At 45.5% G+C, this 17,813-nt stretch overlaps 1 protein-coding gene across 1 annotated transcript; it reads right to left on the bottom strand.

Annotated features, from left to right (window-relative positions):
* Positions 1–2,536: 2,536 nt before the first annotated feature.
* LOC104354139 (cystine/glutamate transporter) lies at positions 2,537–17,148 on the bottom strand. The gene is made up of 12 exons (XM_086468007.1): positions 16,953–17,148; positions 14,059–14,185; positions 13,203–13,318; positions 12,387–12,512; positions 9,859–9,958; positions 9,725–9,769; positions 9,414–9,537; positions 9,000–9,103; positions 7,108–7,204; positions 6,135–6,284; positions 3,490–3,664; positions 2,537–2,601 (listed from the first exon to the last, which is right to left on the bottom strand). The coding sequence occupies exons 1-12, from the start codon at positions 17,146–17,148 to the stop codon at positions 2,537–2,539; spliced, it is 1,425 nt and encodes a 474-aa protein (XP_086324133.1).
* Positions 17,149–17,813: the final 665 nt, after the last annotated feature.

Raw genomic sequence — 17,813 nt, 5'->3', positions numbered from 1 at the left:
GGTCACACAGGTTCATTTTTGCGTATGTGAATTCTCTAATAAAACACACTTCTGAACTGAAGCCAAGAGCTTCAGTAGGCATGAGATATCAGCTCTAGGAAAAACATTCTGGCTTGGTAGAAAATGTTTACATAGTTTTGCTGGGAGCAGCGTACCATCATCTCTAAAAACAAACAACTCGCCAGGAACTGCAAACGAGCTCACTGTAAATTGATACCGGTAGAGAATCATATTTTTTATTTTTATCACTTTTAATTGCAATGTCAGCTATGGAGCTGTTGAATCTCTGATTTCTAACTGTCAATGTAACCGTGGTACTATATCTGTCTGCATTTCCAGTATCTGACAGGTCTTGGAGCAGACATCCTATATATAGACCTGCAAGATCACATTCCTGCACAGTCAGCAGATGCCTCTGTGTGGTTTCCCTGCATATGTCAAACAATTTATCATGTATAAAGAACGTAATCCTAGCTGCTGGACCATGGTTATTTCCCCCCAGGAATTTCAATTCTTATTCCCTTTTATTTTTCAGAGGAAATGGACAAAAAAAAGGTGGTTTCACCCTTTCTGTGTCTGTCTGCAGACACACAGTGTCTCTGTTGCAACTCTAGACCACTCCAAGGTTTGATGCACGAGTACTGATGCTACAGCATAGGCACACTGTGCTCACAGGGGTCCTGCAGCACAGGACCAGGTTGGCAGTGCCTCGTGCTTCTACCTCAAGACATGGAAAATGCCCCAAACTTGTACATCAGGGGATGGACTCAGGCTATGTTGGGGTGATGAGGCTCACCTAGTTCTGCAAGGTCTTCTGCAGGTTGGTTCCCCAGCCAGCCACACCAGGGCCTGGCCTCAGGGTGCTGCGGGAAGGTGTGCCAGGGGATTCAGCTTCAGAAAAGCCCAGCACGAGGCGGGACTAACCCATGTCTGGGAGCCTGGAAACATTTCCAGATCTCACTTGAAGCCACACTATCATCTAAAGCCAATACCTTCTCCTGTGGGTTGTGATGGTTTTCTCAGTAAGACTGGATTTCCTGTTGGACAATGTCCAGCAGCTTGTAAATTAAACTGTGGGAGGGGATGGGGGAAACGAGCTCTGCAACCACGCTGCTGCTGTCCCAGCTTAATTTAGTCATAACAAGAACAATAATTCTCAATTGCTTCGGGGAAAAAAAAAAAAAAACAACAAACTTATTTCCAAATCTTGATGGTGAATTTTACAAGTTTTGGTAGATTACACTGGATTTGTAAATGGTACTTTGGCTTTACTCTATGTACATAAATGCACGATACAAAAGGTTAGAAACATTCCACATTCTGCTATTCCTCTTTCCAGCGGTCATTAGAGGAGTCTCAGCATACTACTTCCCATCTTCTAGAAAAAGATTAACAACTAAGTGATTGGAAATAGCTAATTGCTGTTTTGTCTGGACATAACATTGCCACATTAATAATGTAAACTAAAGTAATCCAATAACAGAAACCTTTCTCATGTCAATAGTTCAAATGAGCACTTACGTATTGATTTAGCAAGTCGTTTGACCGCAGATTTAAAGTTAAAGCTCTGACATGAAGTCTTTCATGTCTTCTTACAGCATCAAAAGATGCACTTATTCAGGAATCTGCCCAGGTCTCATCAGTGGTCTTGTCTAGATAAAGGAGAAATTGTATTTCACTGGAGTTGGATTAAAGTCTGAACTTTCAATGTCACTGGTGAGGAGCGGGGCTGGGGATTTGGGGGAGGGATCGGGATCTATTTTGTCATATTCTTGTTGATATTTAGCTCATTTTTCAAATGTTTTTGTACATTTTGAAATATCATTTCAGAAAAAAAAAATAGATATTATTTCAAAGCAAAATAAACTTATTCTGCTTATACAATAATCAAAGCAAAACATTCTGACCTTACTTTGTAAATATTTGGATTTCAAAGGGTTTTCAAATATCTTCTCATTAACCTGAATCTGCACTTCCTGGTGAATGAGTTTTTATCTCCCTGCCTCCTCCTTTCCGATTCATCTACCTTATTTCTAATCTGCTCTCCCCACCCATTTCCCTTCATAATGCTTGTCCACATCATGGCTACTACAACGCTTCAGTTTGAAACCTGTTTTTGGCTTCCCTTATTGAACTCTAAGTTCTGCAGCATGGCCCCTTCCCCTATTTGCCAGGTTAGGAAATTAAAAAATAGTGTGTGTATATATATTACACATACACATGCACACTATTTTACTGAGGACTCAGCTAGGCTGCAAAATTAGGATCTCGGTTTCAAAAGACACTCTGCAAGCAAAGCAAGCTCATCTCAGAGAACTGTAGATTGTTCTGCTGAAAAAGAAAGGGGCAGAAACAGATATAACACGCTCATCCCAACTGGCAAGATTATGAACACTTGCAGCAAGTTTTTGGCTCAGGCTTGTCCTCATTTGCAGTGATTAAAAGACTAAGAGCATGGCCTGCTTTTGGTAGGATCGAAGGTATCAGAAATGAAGTAAGTAGATTTTATCTGCTCCCGTGAGTTCCAATGGTTTTCTCAGTAAGTCTTGATTTCTTGTTGGACTACTTCCAGCAGTAACTGTAGTTTGTGTGTAAGATAATCTGAAAGGGGGAAAAAAAGGAAGAAGGTTTAGTCCAGAGGAAATCTTGAGATATGGCTGAAAATCAAAGCATCGGCACTGATGGCTGGAGCACTTTATGTCAGCAGATTTCTGTTTCCTTTCCTGCTGTTTGTTTTCTTCTATGCAGTGGTTAGTGATACACTTCAGCCCAACAGCAAATCGAAAGAAAACAACTCAAAACTGGACTCTTGTTTTTAAGTAAATCATTGTGCCACCAGGGCTACGCCCAAAGGAAATCTGTGCTAGACATTGCATGGAGTGGAGATGTATTTCATTTACACACTCAGATCTGTACCCACAATCATCCTGGCCTCCTCACTAAAGAGATAGCCCTCAGGCAGCACCGTCTGCTCCTACCTGCCCTCTCCCCAGCCTTTCAGCAATATTTTTGTCCTTGGGGTTAGAGAGTCTGCCTGTCAGTCTCTAGCCCAACTTTTGATCTCGTTGCTCAGTGTCAGCTGAATTTGACCGAGGGGTGGCGATACCAAAGACACGACAAAATTTAGTAGAAACCACGGCTGGGATGCAAAAGCGACCCTCTCTGTTCCCCGTGTTGGTAGACCTGAGCCCTGTCTTTTTTAAAACAAAGCATCAAGCTGGCTTATCAGTATATTCACAAGCCAGGCAAGCACAGCCCGTGCCTGGCTGCTAACCACCTCCAGCACAGCCTACCCTTCGTCTCTTCAGCTGCAGAGGCTGTGTCTTGGGAAAGCCATTGAAGGGGTGGCAGGGGGTCATGATTTAGGTTTTACGAGGTCTGTTGGTCATGGAGCAATTTGTGTTAGAGATGACCCCTGGGAACAAACCAATATCCCCACCCCTGAGTGTGTATAGGTCCACAATAACTGAAACTCAAATGCATACTTACAAAAGGGGCTGCGGCAACGACTTGACATTTGCCTATGGATTATGAGGTAATAGACTGGAAAACCACTTAAAACCACGGTGCATCCAATGCTAATGTTCACAGGGTCTGAGTAGAAAGACATTGCCACTGTGAAGAGGCAGATGATGGTAAAAGAGACTGGAATGAACAGGGGAACCTGGGGAAAAGAGCACAGAAGACTCTCAGGCAAAACTGATGACTGCAGCAAAACAGCCTCTGTACATGCCAGCACACGCTGTATTAACTTTTTTGTCTTAAAGAAGATGAGAAAAATCATATAGCTGTCCTGCACACTGTTTCCATACAATCAGTTGCAAACAAGTAGGATGCATAGAACAAAAATTGAGTCGTGCCACCTTCAGAGCCCAGCGTGCCATGTGAGGTGCATGCCTCCTATATTCATGTGCACCAAAATATAAACCTCACTTGCAACTGGAAGCCAAGCAGGGGGAGAAGTCCCCTATACCCCACTACTCTCTGAATGTACTGCTCCTGTGAAGGCACATGTATCTACTTGTCACCTGTAGCAACTGCTGGTGGAAAATCTGAAGCCAAGAGCAGAAGCAGCACTTTGAATCAAATGATTCTTTGGTTATAACACTCAAGACTCATTCTGACCTGTCTCCAGCTTGCCTGAGACTTATAGTGCCCAAAAGAGAATAATCCAGACTCCCTATTTCCATAGCACCTGAATCAAGAACATGAGCGTCAACACCCTGATGAAAGACCAAAGCAGCAGTCAGCACTTCAGCCTTATCCTGTTGGGTAAGCCAATTCATCTGGGTTATTTGGAGAGTAAATTGGAAGGCTGCAATAAATAATAAAACTGTGAAACGTTCCCTCAGTCTTTGGATCCAACCTCAGCCAAGTTACTCCTCACCATGGCTGATAAATGAAGGACCTGCTGGTTTCATCTATGGTGACAATCTCTTTTCCGGTAACAGACATCCTATTTTGGATGCTGACCATACAGAGCTGGAAGAGATCAGTTGCTCTAGTGATGGCAGCCATCCAGCCACCAAACTTATGTGCTCTTGCTGTCTTTCCAGCCAGAGCATCCCTTTGCCAGCCTCTCCTACGTGCACGCACTCACGCTGAACATTGGCTTGAGAGGTGTGTGAGAGGACTGCTTCCTCCTCTTACCGGGGTTTTCTCACCATTCTTTACTCAAAAATGCTATAGGGGAGAGGTACCAGCACAATCACGTGTATTTTGTGAGCTGTTCCCCGTAAGAAGACGACCTGTATCTGGCCACTAGAGCGCAGCACATGCCCACACCACCTGCTCGCAGCCCTTCCCTCTTGCAGATAACTGGGCTTCGGGTTTCCAGTGGTCACAAAAACTACGGAGAGGGGGCGGGGGGAAAAAAAAAAAATCAGTCAAACTGACCAAAAGCCCAGGGTTTCCCTCCCTCACTTAATTTGCCTCTAGGAACCGTTAAAAGCCTAAAATCTCGGTCTAAAACAAAATAAAGCAAAATCTCAGCAACTGAAAACATCACCAGTGCTATCGGCTAATAAATTTTCTGTGAGAAGCTTGGTTTAAAAGAAAACGAGAAAACTTATTTAAAATCTGGTTCTGGGTGAGTACACGACCATGGCCAGCCAACAAACTAGGAAGCTTCAAGGTCACTGCTGAACACACTGTTTCCAGGAAAGATTGAGAAGAAAAATTACCCCAAACTTTGCATCAGTTCAGGAAGGAGCCCTGGGAGCTGTGGGAAGTGTTTCTGTCCCCTGAGCTTCTCACTGATCAGCTCCCCAGTGTCTGTGGCCTCGGAGGTCTCCTCTCCTCCCCAGGAGCTGGCTGGAGGCACCGTGCAGGCACAACCGGAGACAGGAACAAACTGTGCACGTCTCAAGCACCGCCCCAGCCAAACGCCTTCTGCACGTTATCCAGCAGTGGGAAAGGTGCCCCCCAGCACAAGAAAAGCAGCTCCAGCACCAACTCCAACTTCCCCAGCTGACATGAGGTGGATCCCAGCACCCAGCAGCACGAGAAGGGCCACCAGAAGGGCCCAGCTGGAGTCTAGGGAAAGGCACAAGAGGACAAGGCTTCCTACGCTTTGTGGTACGGACGCACACACTGTGCACATCCTCAGGACCTGCAGCAGCAATAGGTGCACACAAGCTGCTTTACGCTATACAATATTTTTGTGACAGCAGATAATTCCCCTTAAGTCAGGTTTGCTCTTCCCAGGATCCCTCCGGCCATGCTCTTTTCCCCCAAGCCTGACACCCTCCTGCTTCTCAGCTAGAGATGAGACTTACCTACCACTGAAATAACACCCGGACAAGGGTCTCTTCCTTGCAGCCTGTGAGAGATGAGTGTGGGAACTGCCTTCTGCACATCTCCCAGTTCCCAGCCTGAAACTTTGTCCCATGGAGCAGGCTGCCGTCTTACAGATACGACTGGTTACGCCATGTAGAACAGGCTTTATAGGATTTACCACATCTGTGGGCACATCAAGCAATTTCAGGAGCTCCCCACATGCCTTACAATAAGGATTGAGACCCCTTAGAGCCTAAAGTCAACCATGGCCATGTAATGCCCTAATTACTAGCAAACAAGAGAAAGAAATGACAAGCCTGCGCACTCCTGGCTGTTAGATACGTGCCATGCATTACCTTGAACGGGCTGCGCAGCTCTGGGTGACGGTGGCGATGGACAATGAGCCCGAGGGTGGCTAATCCTATGAAGAGCCATCGGGAAAAGCTGAAGAAGTTCATTAGATGGTAGATATCTCCGATACACACCATGGCAGTAACCAAAGGGAACTGAGCATTGTGAAGATGAAATACAGTCATTAAAGCCTTACTATGATCCTCAGACTAGAAAGGACAATATGGATCACCTCCTCCAGCCCCCCTGCAATCACAGGCAGCTACTTCACAGCCCCAACATTTCAGAGGTCAGAGAGCTTTACAAAACAGTATCACAGACTGAAGGCAAAAGGCCTAAACACACCATTATAATGTGCCACAGAAAGGAGCAATCTTTTCAAGATCAACAGCATCTTTGATGCTTTATATCCTAGGGCAATTAAAACATGCATGATCTAAAAGCCCATACTGCCGGTACAGTACAAAGCAGATACAAAGATATCTGCTAAGTTTTTAGCAGGTCAGCCGAGCTGCAAGCTTGTTAGGACTTAACTGCAGCACAGTTAGGATGGAGCTGGACTGTTTCTGGGAAAAAAAACAAACAAACAAAAAAAAACAACCTGAGAGCCTGAGAGCATCTCTGCAGATGTTCATTCCCTGCCTTTCCACCATGCCTGAGAATTTCAGTTTTCCAAATAGCCAAAACCTGGTGTTGTCATAGGACAATCAAGCAGCTACTGTGGCAGATGGTAGGGAACAGTAGTTTAAAATGGTGTCCAAGGCTATAAGGCAGGGACTTCACGGTATGGGGTTTGGATACCTCTGCTGGCACAAAGGGACTTAATACCCTGCAGCCATCTCCAGTATTCCACCTTCTTTATTTTTCAGAGGCTGACTTAGTGTCTAGACACCCTTTAAAGCTTATCAGTTTCTCCAGGCTTTGCAAGAAAGCCAAGACTGCAAAAACAGAGCATGTCACACAGACAGGTCTCCTTACCATTAACATGACAGCAGGAAGAGGTGTATGTCTTCGAATGTGGATCATGGAGAAGAGAGGAGGCCACTGTCCTTCCCTGGAAGCCACAAAGAGAGTCCTAGGAAAAGACAGGGAGCCCTATGCATTAGCATCCCACATTCAGACTAGAAATGAGAAGATCAGTCACCGGACTGACCTGAGGCCACTAGGCGTGCCCCCTCTGCCCAGCACAGGTCTGCTATTCAAGGCCACAGTTCTGCCTTTAGCCACAATTTTGGGGCATTTGGGAGAAAAATACAGTGTGGAATTCCCATAGCTCTCCCAGGACCAGTTCAACACAGCGCAGTGCCCACCAGCAGGACCAGCAGCATCCCCTTGGGTGGCCCATTAGCAGAGTTCAGGCTAGAAACAGAAGCAAGAAAGTTTCTTGCCATCAGAGAAGGGGTTAATCTTTCGAGTAGGAAGTGAAAAGGTCACAAACTTCAATTCTTTATACAAGAGACTGGTGAGTTTATAAAAGGGGATTGTCAGTCTTGATGCCTGTATTTTTTTATATATATAAAAATATATAACTGTATATATATAACTATAAATACATATATATATATATAAAATGCAATTTCCTCAAATAATAGAGGATTTTCAGTCCTCTGGCCAGCTGTTGGAAAATATAGTTTGGAAAACTGCCGAGAGGCCAGCTACACACAAGATCAGCTACAAAATGACAGCAGTGAGCTCGTTGCCTCCATCCCTCCTTTGACCCATGAAAGGGCAATTAAGGCGAAGGCATTGCATCCAGTTCTATAAATTCAATATCCACAAGCCAACCATGCTGGAGCATCAGCTGGGCTGGAGCAGGGCCCGAAGCAGCTGGGGCATGAGTGTAAAACTGGTTTTATTGCTGTCTCTGTGGTTTTGCAGGGGTGTGGCTGGCCAGTAGCCAGGGAGGCCCCATTGCTGTTTATATGGCTTTTCTGCAGTGATTATGTTATGGTGCCAGGATGGGGGAGAGAAAGGCGATAAGGACACGCAGAACCTTTGTGCTGTCCAGGGACTTCTCATCCTCAAAGAAAACCACTATCTAGAGGAGCTAACGGGGAGGATTCTCTGCACCCGCATTTAATACAGGACTGAAGGGTAGTGGATCAGTTATTAGCTTTCACTCCATGAAACATCCCTTTCATATCAACTGATTATTCCTTTTGCAATCAAAGCTGTGAAACAGCCGGCCCCAGAGAGTTTGCTCAGCTCCCCAGGACCAGCATGACGTGCTTCTCCATGAGCTCTGCCCTCCTCTCCAATTTCAAGGCTCCCATAAGGACATGCAGTGTAGTAGCCAGTGAAGCTGGCAAAATGATTTTTCCATGGCACAAAGCTTTGCTCATTGCTATAACAAAACTTGCTGAGCCTTGACTTTTGCTTTAGGAATAGCCCATCCCTGATAACATTTCACTGACCTTAAAGCAAAGTCCTTAAGGGAGAGTTTGCCTTTGGCCAGAAATCCTCACAACAGAGGGACTCTGTGCCCTGTAGCAGAGCAGCTGAGTGAACCCAGCAAAAGAAGACTCAGTCTCACTGAGCAGCTGCCAATGTCAACAAAGCCTCTAGTTCACCAGAAACATTGACGTTTCACTTTAAATTGGGGATTTAAACTGAAGGGTGGGAGGAAAAGATAAAAAATCTTTCTTTGTGACCAGCCCTAGACACCAAAGTCCAGACCTGGCCAGAAATAGAAAGGGTAGACTCTTAGCCAACAGGGATCATCCTGCAGTTGACATCCTGGGAGTCAAAGGCCTTATTATTCCCACAAGAGTGGCTAAAATGCCATTGTGTGGGTGGGCAGTTGCACAGGTCATTGGTGCTTCCCTCCAATTCAGTAAGCCAAAAGAGTAATACATTCTTAGGGATGCAACCTTGAAAACGTGAAGATTCCTCCATTCATGGTTCCAAAGCAGGACAGCGCGACAAGGACAGGGACCACGGAGATCAGGCTTTTGAAGGCTCGCTGCACAAAGCTCTGGAGGAAGGGCAAGCATGACTTTAGGAACACATGGTGATCTCTGGACATCAGATTCAACAGAAAGAAACTTTCCTCCATCAGAGTGAAATATAACTCATAAACCTTGCCTTTTCTATATGATCTACGGGTTATTTTTCATTATGTTTTAGGCAAGACTAGAAGAGGTTACTGTTGCCCAATAATCCAGAGAAATGACAAAGCAATAAAGCATCTTATAGGAAAACCATCTCCAAAACACTTGCCACAACCACCCCTTCAGCATAAGCTGATCACAATAAGAAAGATAACGGTAGGGGTGACAACTCACCACAGCCACAGCAGGAGAAGCCAGAACGTCTTGGGTTCCCAGGACTGTGTAATAAGAGACGTTGGTGAGCATGTACCCCACAATTACCGTGATCACAGACACAATGACAGCCAGGGGGATATTTCTACAAGAAAGGGGAAGAGACACGCACAAAGAAGAAGCCGTTATCCCTTGTTATGCACAGTATTACTGCAGATTGCAGCTATCATTGGTTGGGTGAATCCACAAACTTATTTCCTCCCATACTATGTTTGGGAAAGCCGCAATATCCCAGAGGCTGGTAACCCAAGATGACTTCATCCCAGCCTTACCGTTCAGGTCTGACCAACTCTTCACGCACAAAGCCAGTCTGAAACCTGCACGGTGAGAAGAGACAGGGAGAGAGCTTGAGCCATGTCTTGGACAGCAGCCTGCTGCCCATGAAGTGCCCTCCTGTCGCACCTACCAGCCTGAATATGCGAACATGCCTGCGTAAAAAGCCAGGGGCAGCTTATCCAAAACCAGCGACTGTCTGTCAAAAGCACCCTGGAAGTTTTCAGTGTGGCCTGCAGAAGAGATAAACAACAGACATGGAACAGGGAAATGTCAAAGATGGGCTTCTGTCCCACGGGATAGCACCCCTTGTACCTCTTGCCCAGAGCTGGGAAGAGTGTTTGTGACTTCGTTGGAGCCAGGTATTCAGATTTGTTTCATTGCTTTAATTTGCAGTGCTGTGCTGACACATTTACTTCACAAACAGCGACAGAACAAATCCATCCTCCATCCAGCTACGGGAGACATTTCAGAAAGGGCAACAGTGGCTGCTAGTTCTGTTTCAGACAGAGCCTGCTGTGGGAACAGGAGATCATGGAGACAAGAGGACCCAAGTTGTCCTGTCCTTTCTTTAGGCCCAAAATTAATTCACTAGGTTGACCCCCCTTCTTCTCCCTCCCAGCCCCCTAAGCAGCTGGATACACACTCCTCTTTGATGTGGTGCAGCCAGCGAGGCAGCTAATTCGGCTCTCACTGTGCTCCCTCCTACCCCGCTGCCGGAGCACTGACCCCAGCCCCACACTGGCCGGAGCATGGGAACCAGCGCGGAGGAGGGAGCAGGAGCAGAGACTGCCAGCCTGCCCCCCTCTCCCAGGTACGATCTTTGCCCACCATCCCTCCCAGCTGCCATGGCTCATCCACAGGAGGAGGAACGGAGGACACAGAGGGCAAAGCAAGCAAAATCTAAAAAGTAGAGGTGGCTCAGATAGAGATCCTGATTTACCAGCCCCCCCCCCCCGCCCCCCCAATTTTCCTAAAAGTTCTCTGCTTGAACACAACAACAAAAGCAAACAAACAAAAAAAAAAAAAAAATCAAAGTCAGGAATTTGGATAGGAACTCTATTTTATCACACTCCAAATAAACCTAGGGATGACCTCTCACTCAAAGGAAGACTGATAAAAAATGCAGTCAAAAGGAGCTGCATTTCCAACATTTTCAAATCTATGTGGCCTAGGACCCTAGGTTCCACATCTATATTCAGTTTTCCATATCAAAGCCTCTTTAAAAGTAAAAGGTGCTGAGCTCGCCTAGGTGGGCTTCACCAGGGAAGGGATGAAATGGCACAGAGCACACGAAGAAAGTCAAGCCACTTCTATGGAGGTGCCTCTGCAAGGAGCTCTGTGGCGAGATTTGGGCATTTGAATTTGAAACACTGTCCCAGCCAGTCTCTAAAACAAACCTGAGCCAAGGAGAAGGTAATGGCAAAGGAAAAGACAAGAGTGTAACCAAAAAAATCAGAACAAGGCAGGGGAATCAGGCAAACTGATTTTTAAGCACAAAAAAACAAGTCAGAAAGAAAATAGATTTGACAAAAACTAAACCAAAATATAGAAGTGGGCCTATTGGGGTAGCCTTTTTATGTTCTAAAATGATTGCTGGTAAGTGATGGTGCACAGGAAGGATTTATTGTCTGCAATGCATTAATGAGCGATTTACAGTCCCTCATGAGTCGCGTTAAATACAGCCTGTCATATTGGGGTCTCTTGGTGAGTTCTCCCTCCAGATGTCACCAGCACTTATCCTCCTTGCTGGAGAATGGGTGCCAGGGCTCCAGATTGTCATTTGAAGGCATTCCTAAAAATAATGGCTCGGGATTTCTAGCTGCAGGGCAGTCCTTCAGTTCAGAACTTCTGCCAGCCAGAGTTGATCTTTGCGTGTTCAAAGGAGCCAGACATCAGAAAGAAACCTGAATGTGGAGCCTACTGCCTGTGTTGTTTTCTCTGCAGAGGAAGGTAATAGCATGAAGAGGGAGCAGGCTTCATCCCTTGAGTGGGAATGCCTTGGGCTTTTCTATAAACTGAGGCTTGGATTAAAGCCAATACTCTTATATCATTCCCAGAAGATACTACTGGTAGGGTCTTTTTTTTCCCCCCATTCTGGATGTGACTGTGCAATCCTGCACGAGGCATTGTAAGTTTACTAAGTTACTGCCCATCTCAATTAGGAGGTAAAAACCTTTATCTTGTGCCACAGAAATGTTAGAGATGCAGTTACCAGGGCTCAGCTGAGGGCCAGTAACTCATTACCCAGCTGTGATTGGCTCAGGTCACCACGGGATGCTGTCACACATCCCTGTGTCCATCAAATTTGTGCTGCTTTGGAAGGATTTCAAGTCAGGCTGGAAACAGGCAATTCTGACACCAAAGACCATCTGCAGAGGAAGGTGCATGTATGACCCTGGGTAGGCTCACACAGCCTCAGGCACTGAGGCTCGCTGTTTTGGAGAAAGCACAGCTGAGCCAGCTGCATCAGCCCAGTGCAATGATACAGCTTAGTGCCAACTACCCTGGTTTCAGCTCCCAGTAAATTCACATCCAGCACACAGGAAAGCTCCTGCCAGATAAAGGAGTACCACACTTGTCACTAGGGACCAATAAAAGCTGTGACAGGCGGGCATGTCAAGCAACCTCCCTCCCTCTGCCACACAGCAGCACACCTACCCTGCGCCAGCAGCATCATCCCTGGCACGATGATGAGTGCAAGAGCCAGGAGTTTGATGATGGAGAGCGCCGTCTGCAGCCGGGCACTCCAGGTGACACTCCAGGAATTGAGGGTGAGGACCGTGTCTGGAGAGGAGACCACATTGCTACAGCTGTAGCTCATGCTTGGTGGACACAGGAAAAAAAATACAGCAGCACTCCCTGCTCCAGGGATGCCGGGGAGAAGGCTGCATCTTTACAGAGAGGATGCTCGGGGCAAGAGGTGTCAGAAAACATTACAGGTGTGGCCCAGTGCACAGCGTTTGAAGGGGGAGCTGAGTTATGCTTCTAAGAGGGGCCAGGAGCCCGGTTCCTGTCCAGTGATCCATGCCTGCCGCGGGGGAAAAGCGTGAGTTTGCAGGCATGTCTCAGCAGTCCCCTTCACAGCAGTCCCTGTGCCACCACACACCAGCTCAGAGCAGGCAGGATAGCTTCACAGGCTGGGTACACCAGGCAAGGAGTCCAAAACTTCGAGCCTTACACCCTCAAACCAGGTAGCATTTGCACAATTATACATGAAGAGTTTCTACTCCTGTACTTGACACAATTTACCCTCGAACCTAGGGATCCAGCTGGTCAACAGAGAGGTCCAATTTCCCTTCTTGGAGAATACAGTGGCCCCAAACCAGCGCCTTAGATCTGGAAGTTTCAGGTGGCCAAGGAGTTAAGACGGGGCCCCGATCCCACAGTTATCCCAGAAGATAACACCCCGTAAGTGCCCCTGGTCTGAGGCAGAGAGGGCCCAAGACAAGCAGTCCCACAAAAGTTAGTACTTACAGTACCCCAGGAGAGACACGAGCTTCACAGCAGGGACAGGGGCTGCACAGGGGGCAAAAAACGGCTCCAGCATGTAGCGTCCAAATGCCAAAGAAACCACAGCGCTGTTGGCAGGCCTGGGGGGGCAACCGAGCACAAACTGGTCTGCAGACAGCCAGAGAATGGCATGATGTAAAACTGCACAAAACTCGGGAGGGGGGAGAAGTTTCCCCACCCACTTAATCCTTCTTTCCCGTGGTGAATTCCTGTAGAGTCTTTTTCATAGGTTTTTCTCAGTAAATGGATTAAAAATAAATAAATAAAATAATCGCATGCTGCAGAAAGATTAATTCCCAACTTGAAAGCAAAAGTTGAGATTAATCATACTGAGCGATACAGTGTGGTTGCTATGTCCTGCTTCAATTCAGCTTACATGAAGGACACATGTTATTGAGAGGCAAGGACTTTCTTTTTAAAGTTAAAAAGAAGTCATTTACAATTTTCTAAAATATTATTTAACTCAGGGCTAAGCCAAAAAGTGGTCTCCACAAGAGAATCCAAAAAAGTTTCACAATGAAAACAGAAGATCTGAAATAAATCTGGTATCTATTTGCAGTCTCTGAAAAATACCATGGCTCTTGGAGGATACCAGCTGCCAGGAGAGAATAGAGATATTCTTAAACTACAGATCACATTGAACATGTATAACAATTTACTCATTATACCTTCTTCCTTCTATCACTGAAAACTAAAAGGTGTTCAGATTGTTTCTACTCTCTCCTTTACAAACTGCCTAGACTGCTACCTGGCACCATAACTTTGGGGTTTTTGAATCGTCATAGTATCCAGCAAAAGGCAAACAAACAAAATCTCTTACCTGATAGCAAAAAACTCTGCCCACAGGAATAAGAAACTTGGCAGAGGCCCTAGCGTCTCCAAAATGTAGATATAATGTCCTCCAGACTTGGTGATTCTTGTTCCAAGCTCTGCATAACATAAGGCACCTGGAAAAGTTCAGGTAGAAATGCACAGAGTAAATCGTCCCATGGATTTTCTCTTTTCTGTGTGAATTTTCAGGGATTGAATAAATCTGTTTAAAATAAGTAGTGAATTTGAGGAAGAAAAATGGGTTTAGCAGGACCACTTTTCCCTATTTTTGTGTGCTACAGTGTTTTGAAGTAAGTTTTGAAGTAATTGACTTTTCTGTCAGAAGGAAAGAAATTCTCCATTTTCTGGATAATGATACAATTTTTTTCATGGAAGTTGTCTAGAAAGATGTGTGTTGGAAATGCTGCAGGAGGTTTCCTTTGCAAAATGTCCTGGAGGACTGGATTCTCACTTCTCCTCACAGTTAGGCTGGTGAAATGGTGCTTACAAGGCAGTTACAGCAGCTCAGCTGAAAGGCTGTGGCTGAACTGGTCATTTCAATCAAGTTTTTGATCACAGACCATCTTGCATTGTCCTTATCTCACATCTTCATACAAATCCTTCCTTCATTTGAAGACACTGGACAGAGCTCCTGGAAGGGCATCTCCTCTGAGAGGGAAAACCTGCCACCGGAGGAAAACACACACCCCCACTGGTGCAGAGCAAGGGAAGCATCTGCCTGAGAGCCTCAGCCGTTCTCTTCTCACACGTTCCTGTACGAGTGCACAGATAGACCTGGGGACTGTCTGCTCCTGCTTTGACAAGCATCTCTGTGCCTCCCTGCCCCTGTACCAGGGTGGAACAAGAAACCCTGGGAGAGGAGCAACAGAGAAGACAGCTTAAAACTCTCAGGCAAATAGACAGAAACGTTTACGCTTCTGCCTGTGCCAAAAAAAAATCCCATCGGTGTTTTCCCTATAGAGCAATTCATCATGCCATTTGAACATGTCTAAGTACGAATCTTAAGTCCTGCCTACACTGAATTGACTTGCTATTTTAAACATCCACTGCTCACCAAAAGAAATCACAAAACACTTCACTACTTTGAGCACAACTCTCCTTGCAGCAGGGCTGAGCACTGTTGGAATGTGACCATGTGGGGTAGGAACATCTCTAGCTGTGCTATCTATTTCTTTGCCCAACTCAGGCGGCTGTGGAGAGCGACCACAGAGGAACTCAGTGGTGATATGGCCATGCCTCCAAGTCCCGTGGCGATCGTGCCATATTCAGGTCGTTCTGATGGTGAGGACCTCCATTTTTTTCCACCTCTCTGTTGGCAAATTTCTGCAAAATTGCTATTCAAAGTGTCGGATATAAGTAGACACCTCATCTCATTCATTCCAGTGGGTCTTCTTACACGCTTCAAGCGTGCATTTAAGTGCTTTGCTAAACTCGTGCTATGGGACTCATATAAATGCCGTACTTGAAAGAAAAAAAAGCATGAAAGAAAAAAAAGCATAAAAGAGAGCAGTCCTTCTTTATGAACTGCAAAAAAGTGTCAGAGGAATGATCACGGAAGGTCATCAAGCTGATAAAAGGGAAGAACAAACCAACAAATTTGGCTTCAAAATACAATAACTTAATGAAGAGGCTCCCAGGGACTTCCAGCAGGGTCTATCAAAGAATGCAACAGAGAAAGAAACCTTTCCAAGTGCAGAGCTTGGGCTATGTGATCAGCACACACACTGATCAGCTCAGTTAAAAGAAATACCGTGCTCACGTTATATTTTAAGATTTTCTCTAAGCAAAAGTGTATAACTCACCAACCAACCACACATAGGCTGCAACATGAAATACCGGTACGTTTATGTTAAAAGCAAGAACCACATATGTTGCCATATTAACATTGAATGCCTTGATTTCTCAACTTGCATGTACACGTCACAGTACCGAAATGGGTTTTTCCACATGGAGTAATTCTCCTTTCTTGTTTTTTTTTCCAAAGTTATGACAGAACAACAACTTTAAAGTCACCCACTGAAATAAATGTCAGATTTCTCCCCAGAGCGGAGAGATCTTGCGGTTCTCCCAACAGCACCTTTAAAACATTTCTGAGACTGTGCTTTTATACAGTTAATGAAAGAAGCTAAAAGCCTAAAGTTTTATCCATCATCACTTAAACAGCTATGTTATTTCAGAAGAACTAGAATGAAACTGCCAGCAAAAAGTCAACCCTTTGTGAAAAAATTCTGATAAGAATATCTGCGAGATAAGGACAAGGGTAATGCACAGAAAGCAGGGCTGAACTGCTGTGCTCCATCTCATGTCCCATGGCAGCATCAGACATATCCAAACCATTTCTGATCCCCAGACACCCACCCCTGGCTGGTGGATACACTGCAGCTCCCCAGGCAATCTGCTCTGCTGTTTCTCTATCCCCACCAACAGAAAGGGGATCCCTTGTGGCATATTAAGACTGTCACTTCTTGCCCTTTTCACAGTGTCTATGAAAAGCACCGCACAGCCCTCGGGCTCACAAGTGCCTTTTAGATGCCTACATCTCCCTTCCACCTTATAGAACGAGTCCCCTCATCTTCTCCCAGCTTTTCTTGCAGAGACTCTGTTAACTCTATCTGCAGTCGTTGTAACTGCTCTGCCCTGGACTTGCGTATGACTTCATATTTGCAGACCATAAGTGCTGGGATTTTCTCAATCATCCCAAGGGATCCATTTGAACTAAAGACCCCTGGTAACCCCCCTAGACTCATTAAACCTTTGTTTCTGTTGCAGTAGGAACAGGGAAATTTTGGGTTATTCTTCTCCTGACTTTTTACACATAAAAATGTACTGGCTCCCCTCACCTCCCAGGTGCTTAAGCAAAGGCTGACAAAGCTCCCCACTCACCACACAGTGAGAGAAGCCCACAGGCAAACCAGACGACCAGGGAGAAACCCACGCTACCGGAGTTTTTCAGTACTCCTTTTGGGGAGATAAAAATGCCACTGCCAACCATGCTGCCAATGAGCAGTGAGAAAGCCCGCAGCAAAGTTATCTTCTTCCTTAGAAAGACAGCCTCTTCTTCTTTCTTATCTTTCCCCATGGCTTTCTTCTAGTCCCAGGGCAAAGTCATGCGTTCAAGACCTACAGTCTCCCAAGTGTCCTCAAGGCTCACCTGTAAGACGAGGAAAGAGTTAGGGATTCAGGTGTCTTATTTTCTGGACAAGATTTTTCGCAGAAACCTGTGAAGATCTGTTGAATCTGTTCTCTTCAGCTGCTGAATGCACCAACCAAACCACAGGTGCATATAGCACACTCAGTATCATCTCTCACATCAGTACAGCTCCTGAGAGGGACTGTAAATGTTTTCTGCCTCTTCTGCCAAGGAGCACAGAGCATTACAAGTTGCATGCCACACTTCAGGATATGATTTCCAAACTCAGCTTTAATGTCCAGACTGGAACTGGCCAGGTTAAGGTTAATGTAATGGGACCTAACTTGGCAGAAAGCAGATTTCAAGTTGCAAATCTAATAACCAAGACCCTGAGAATCTCTGAAGTTAAAAAAAATTTTTTTTTTTTTTTTTTTTGAAGAGCAAAGAGCGCTGCTTGTTGGGGTACACAGGCGACTTAAGCTTTTTTAATTTCCTTTCCATCCTCACTGAATGAGCAAACCCCAGTTTTCTCACTAGGGCTTCATTTCACCAGTGTTTCTTAATATATGGTCAAGCCTTTTTGCTATCGGAGTATTGGAGAGTCAGGAATAAGT

The sequence above is a fragment of the Leptosomus discolor genome, chromosome 1, assembly GCF_034619465.1.
Source record: "Leptosomus discolor isolate bLepDis1 chromosome 1, bLepDis1.hap2, whole genome shotgun sequence".
In the NCBI taxonomy this organism is placed as follows: Eukaryota; Metazoa; Chordata; class Aves; order Leptosomiformes; family Leptosomidae; genus Leptosomus; species Leptosomus discolor.
Note: the sequence above shows the minus strand (reverse complement) of the source record. Positions and strands in the feature narration are given on the sequence as shown.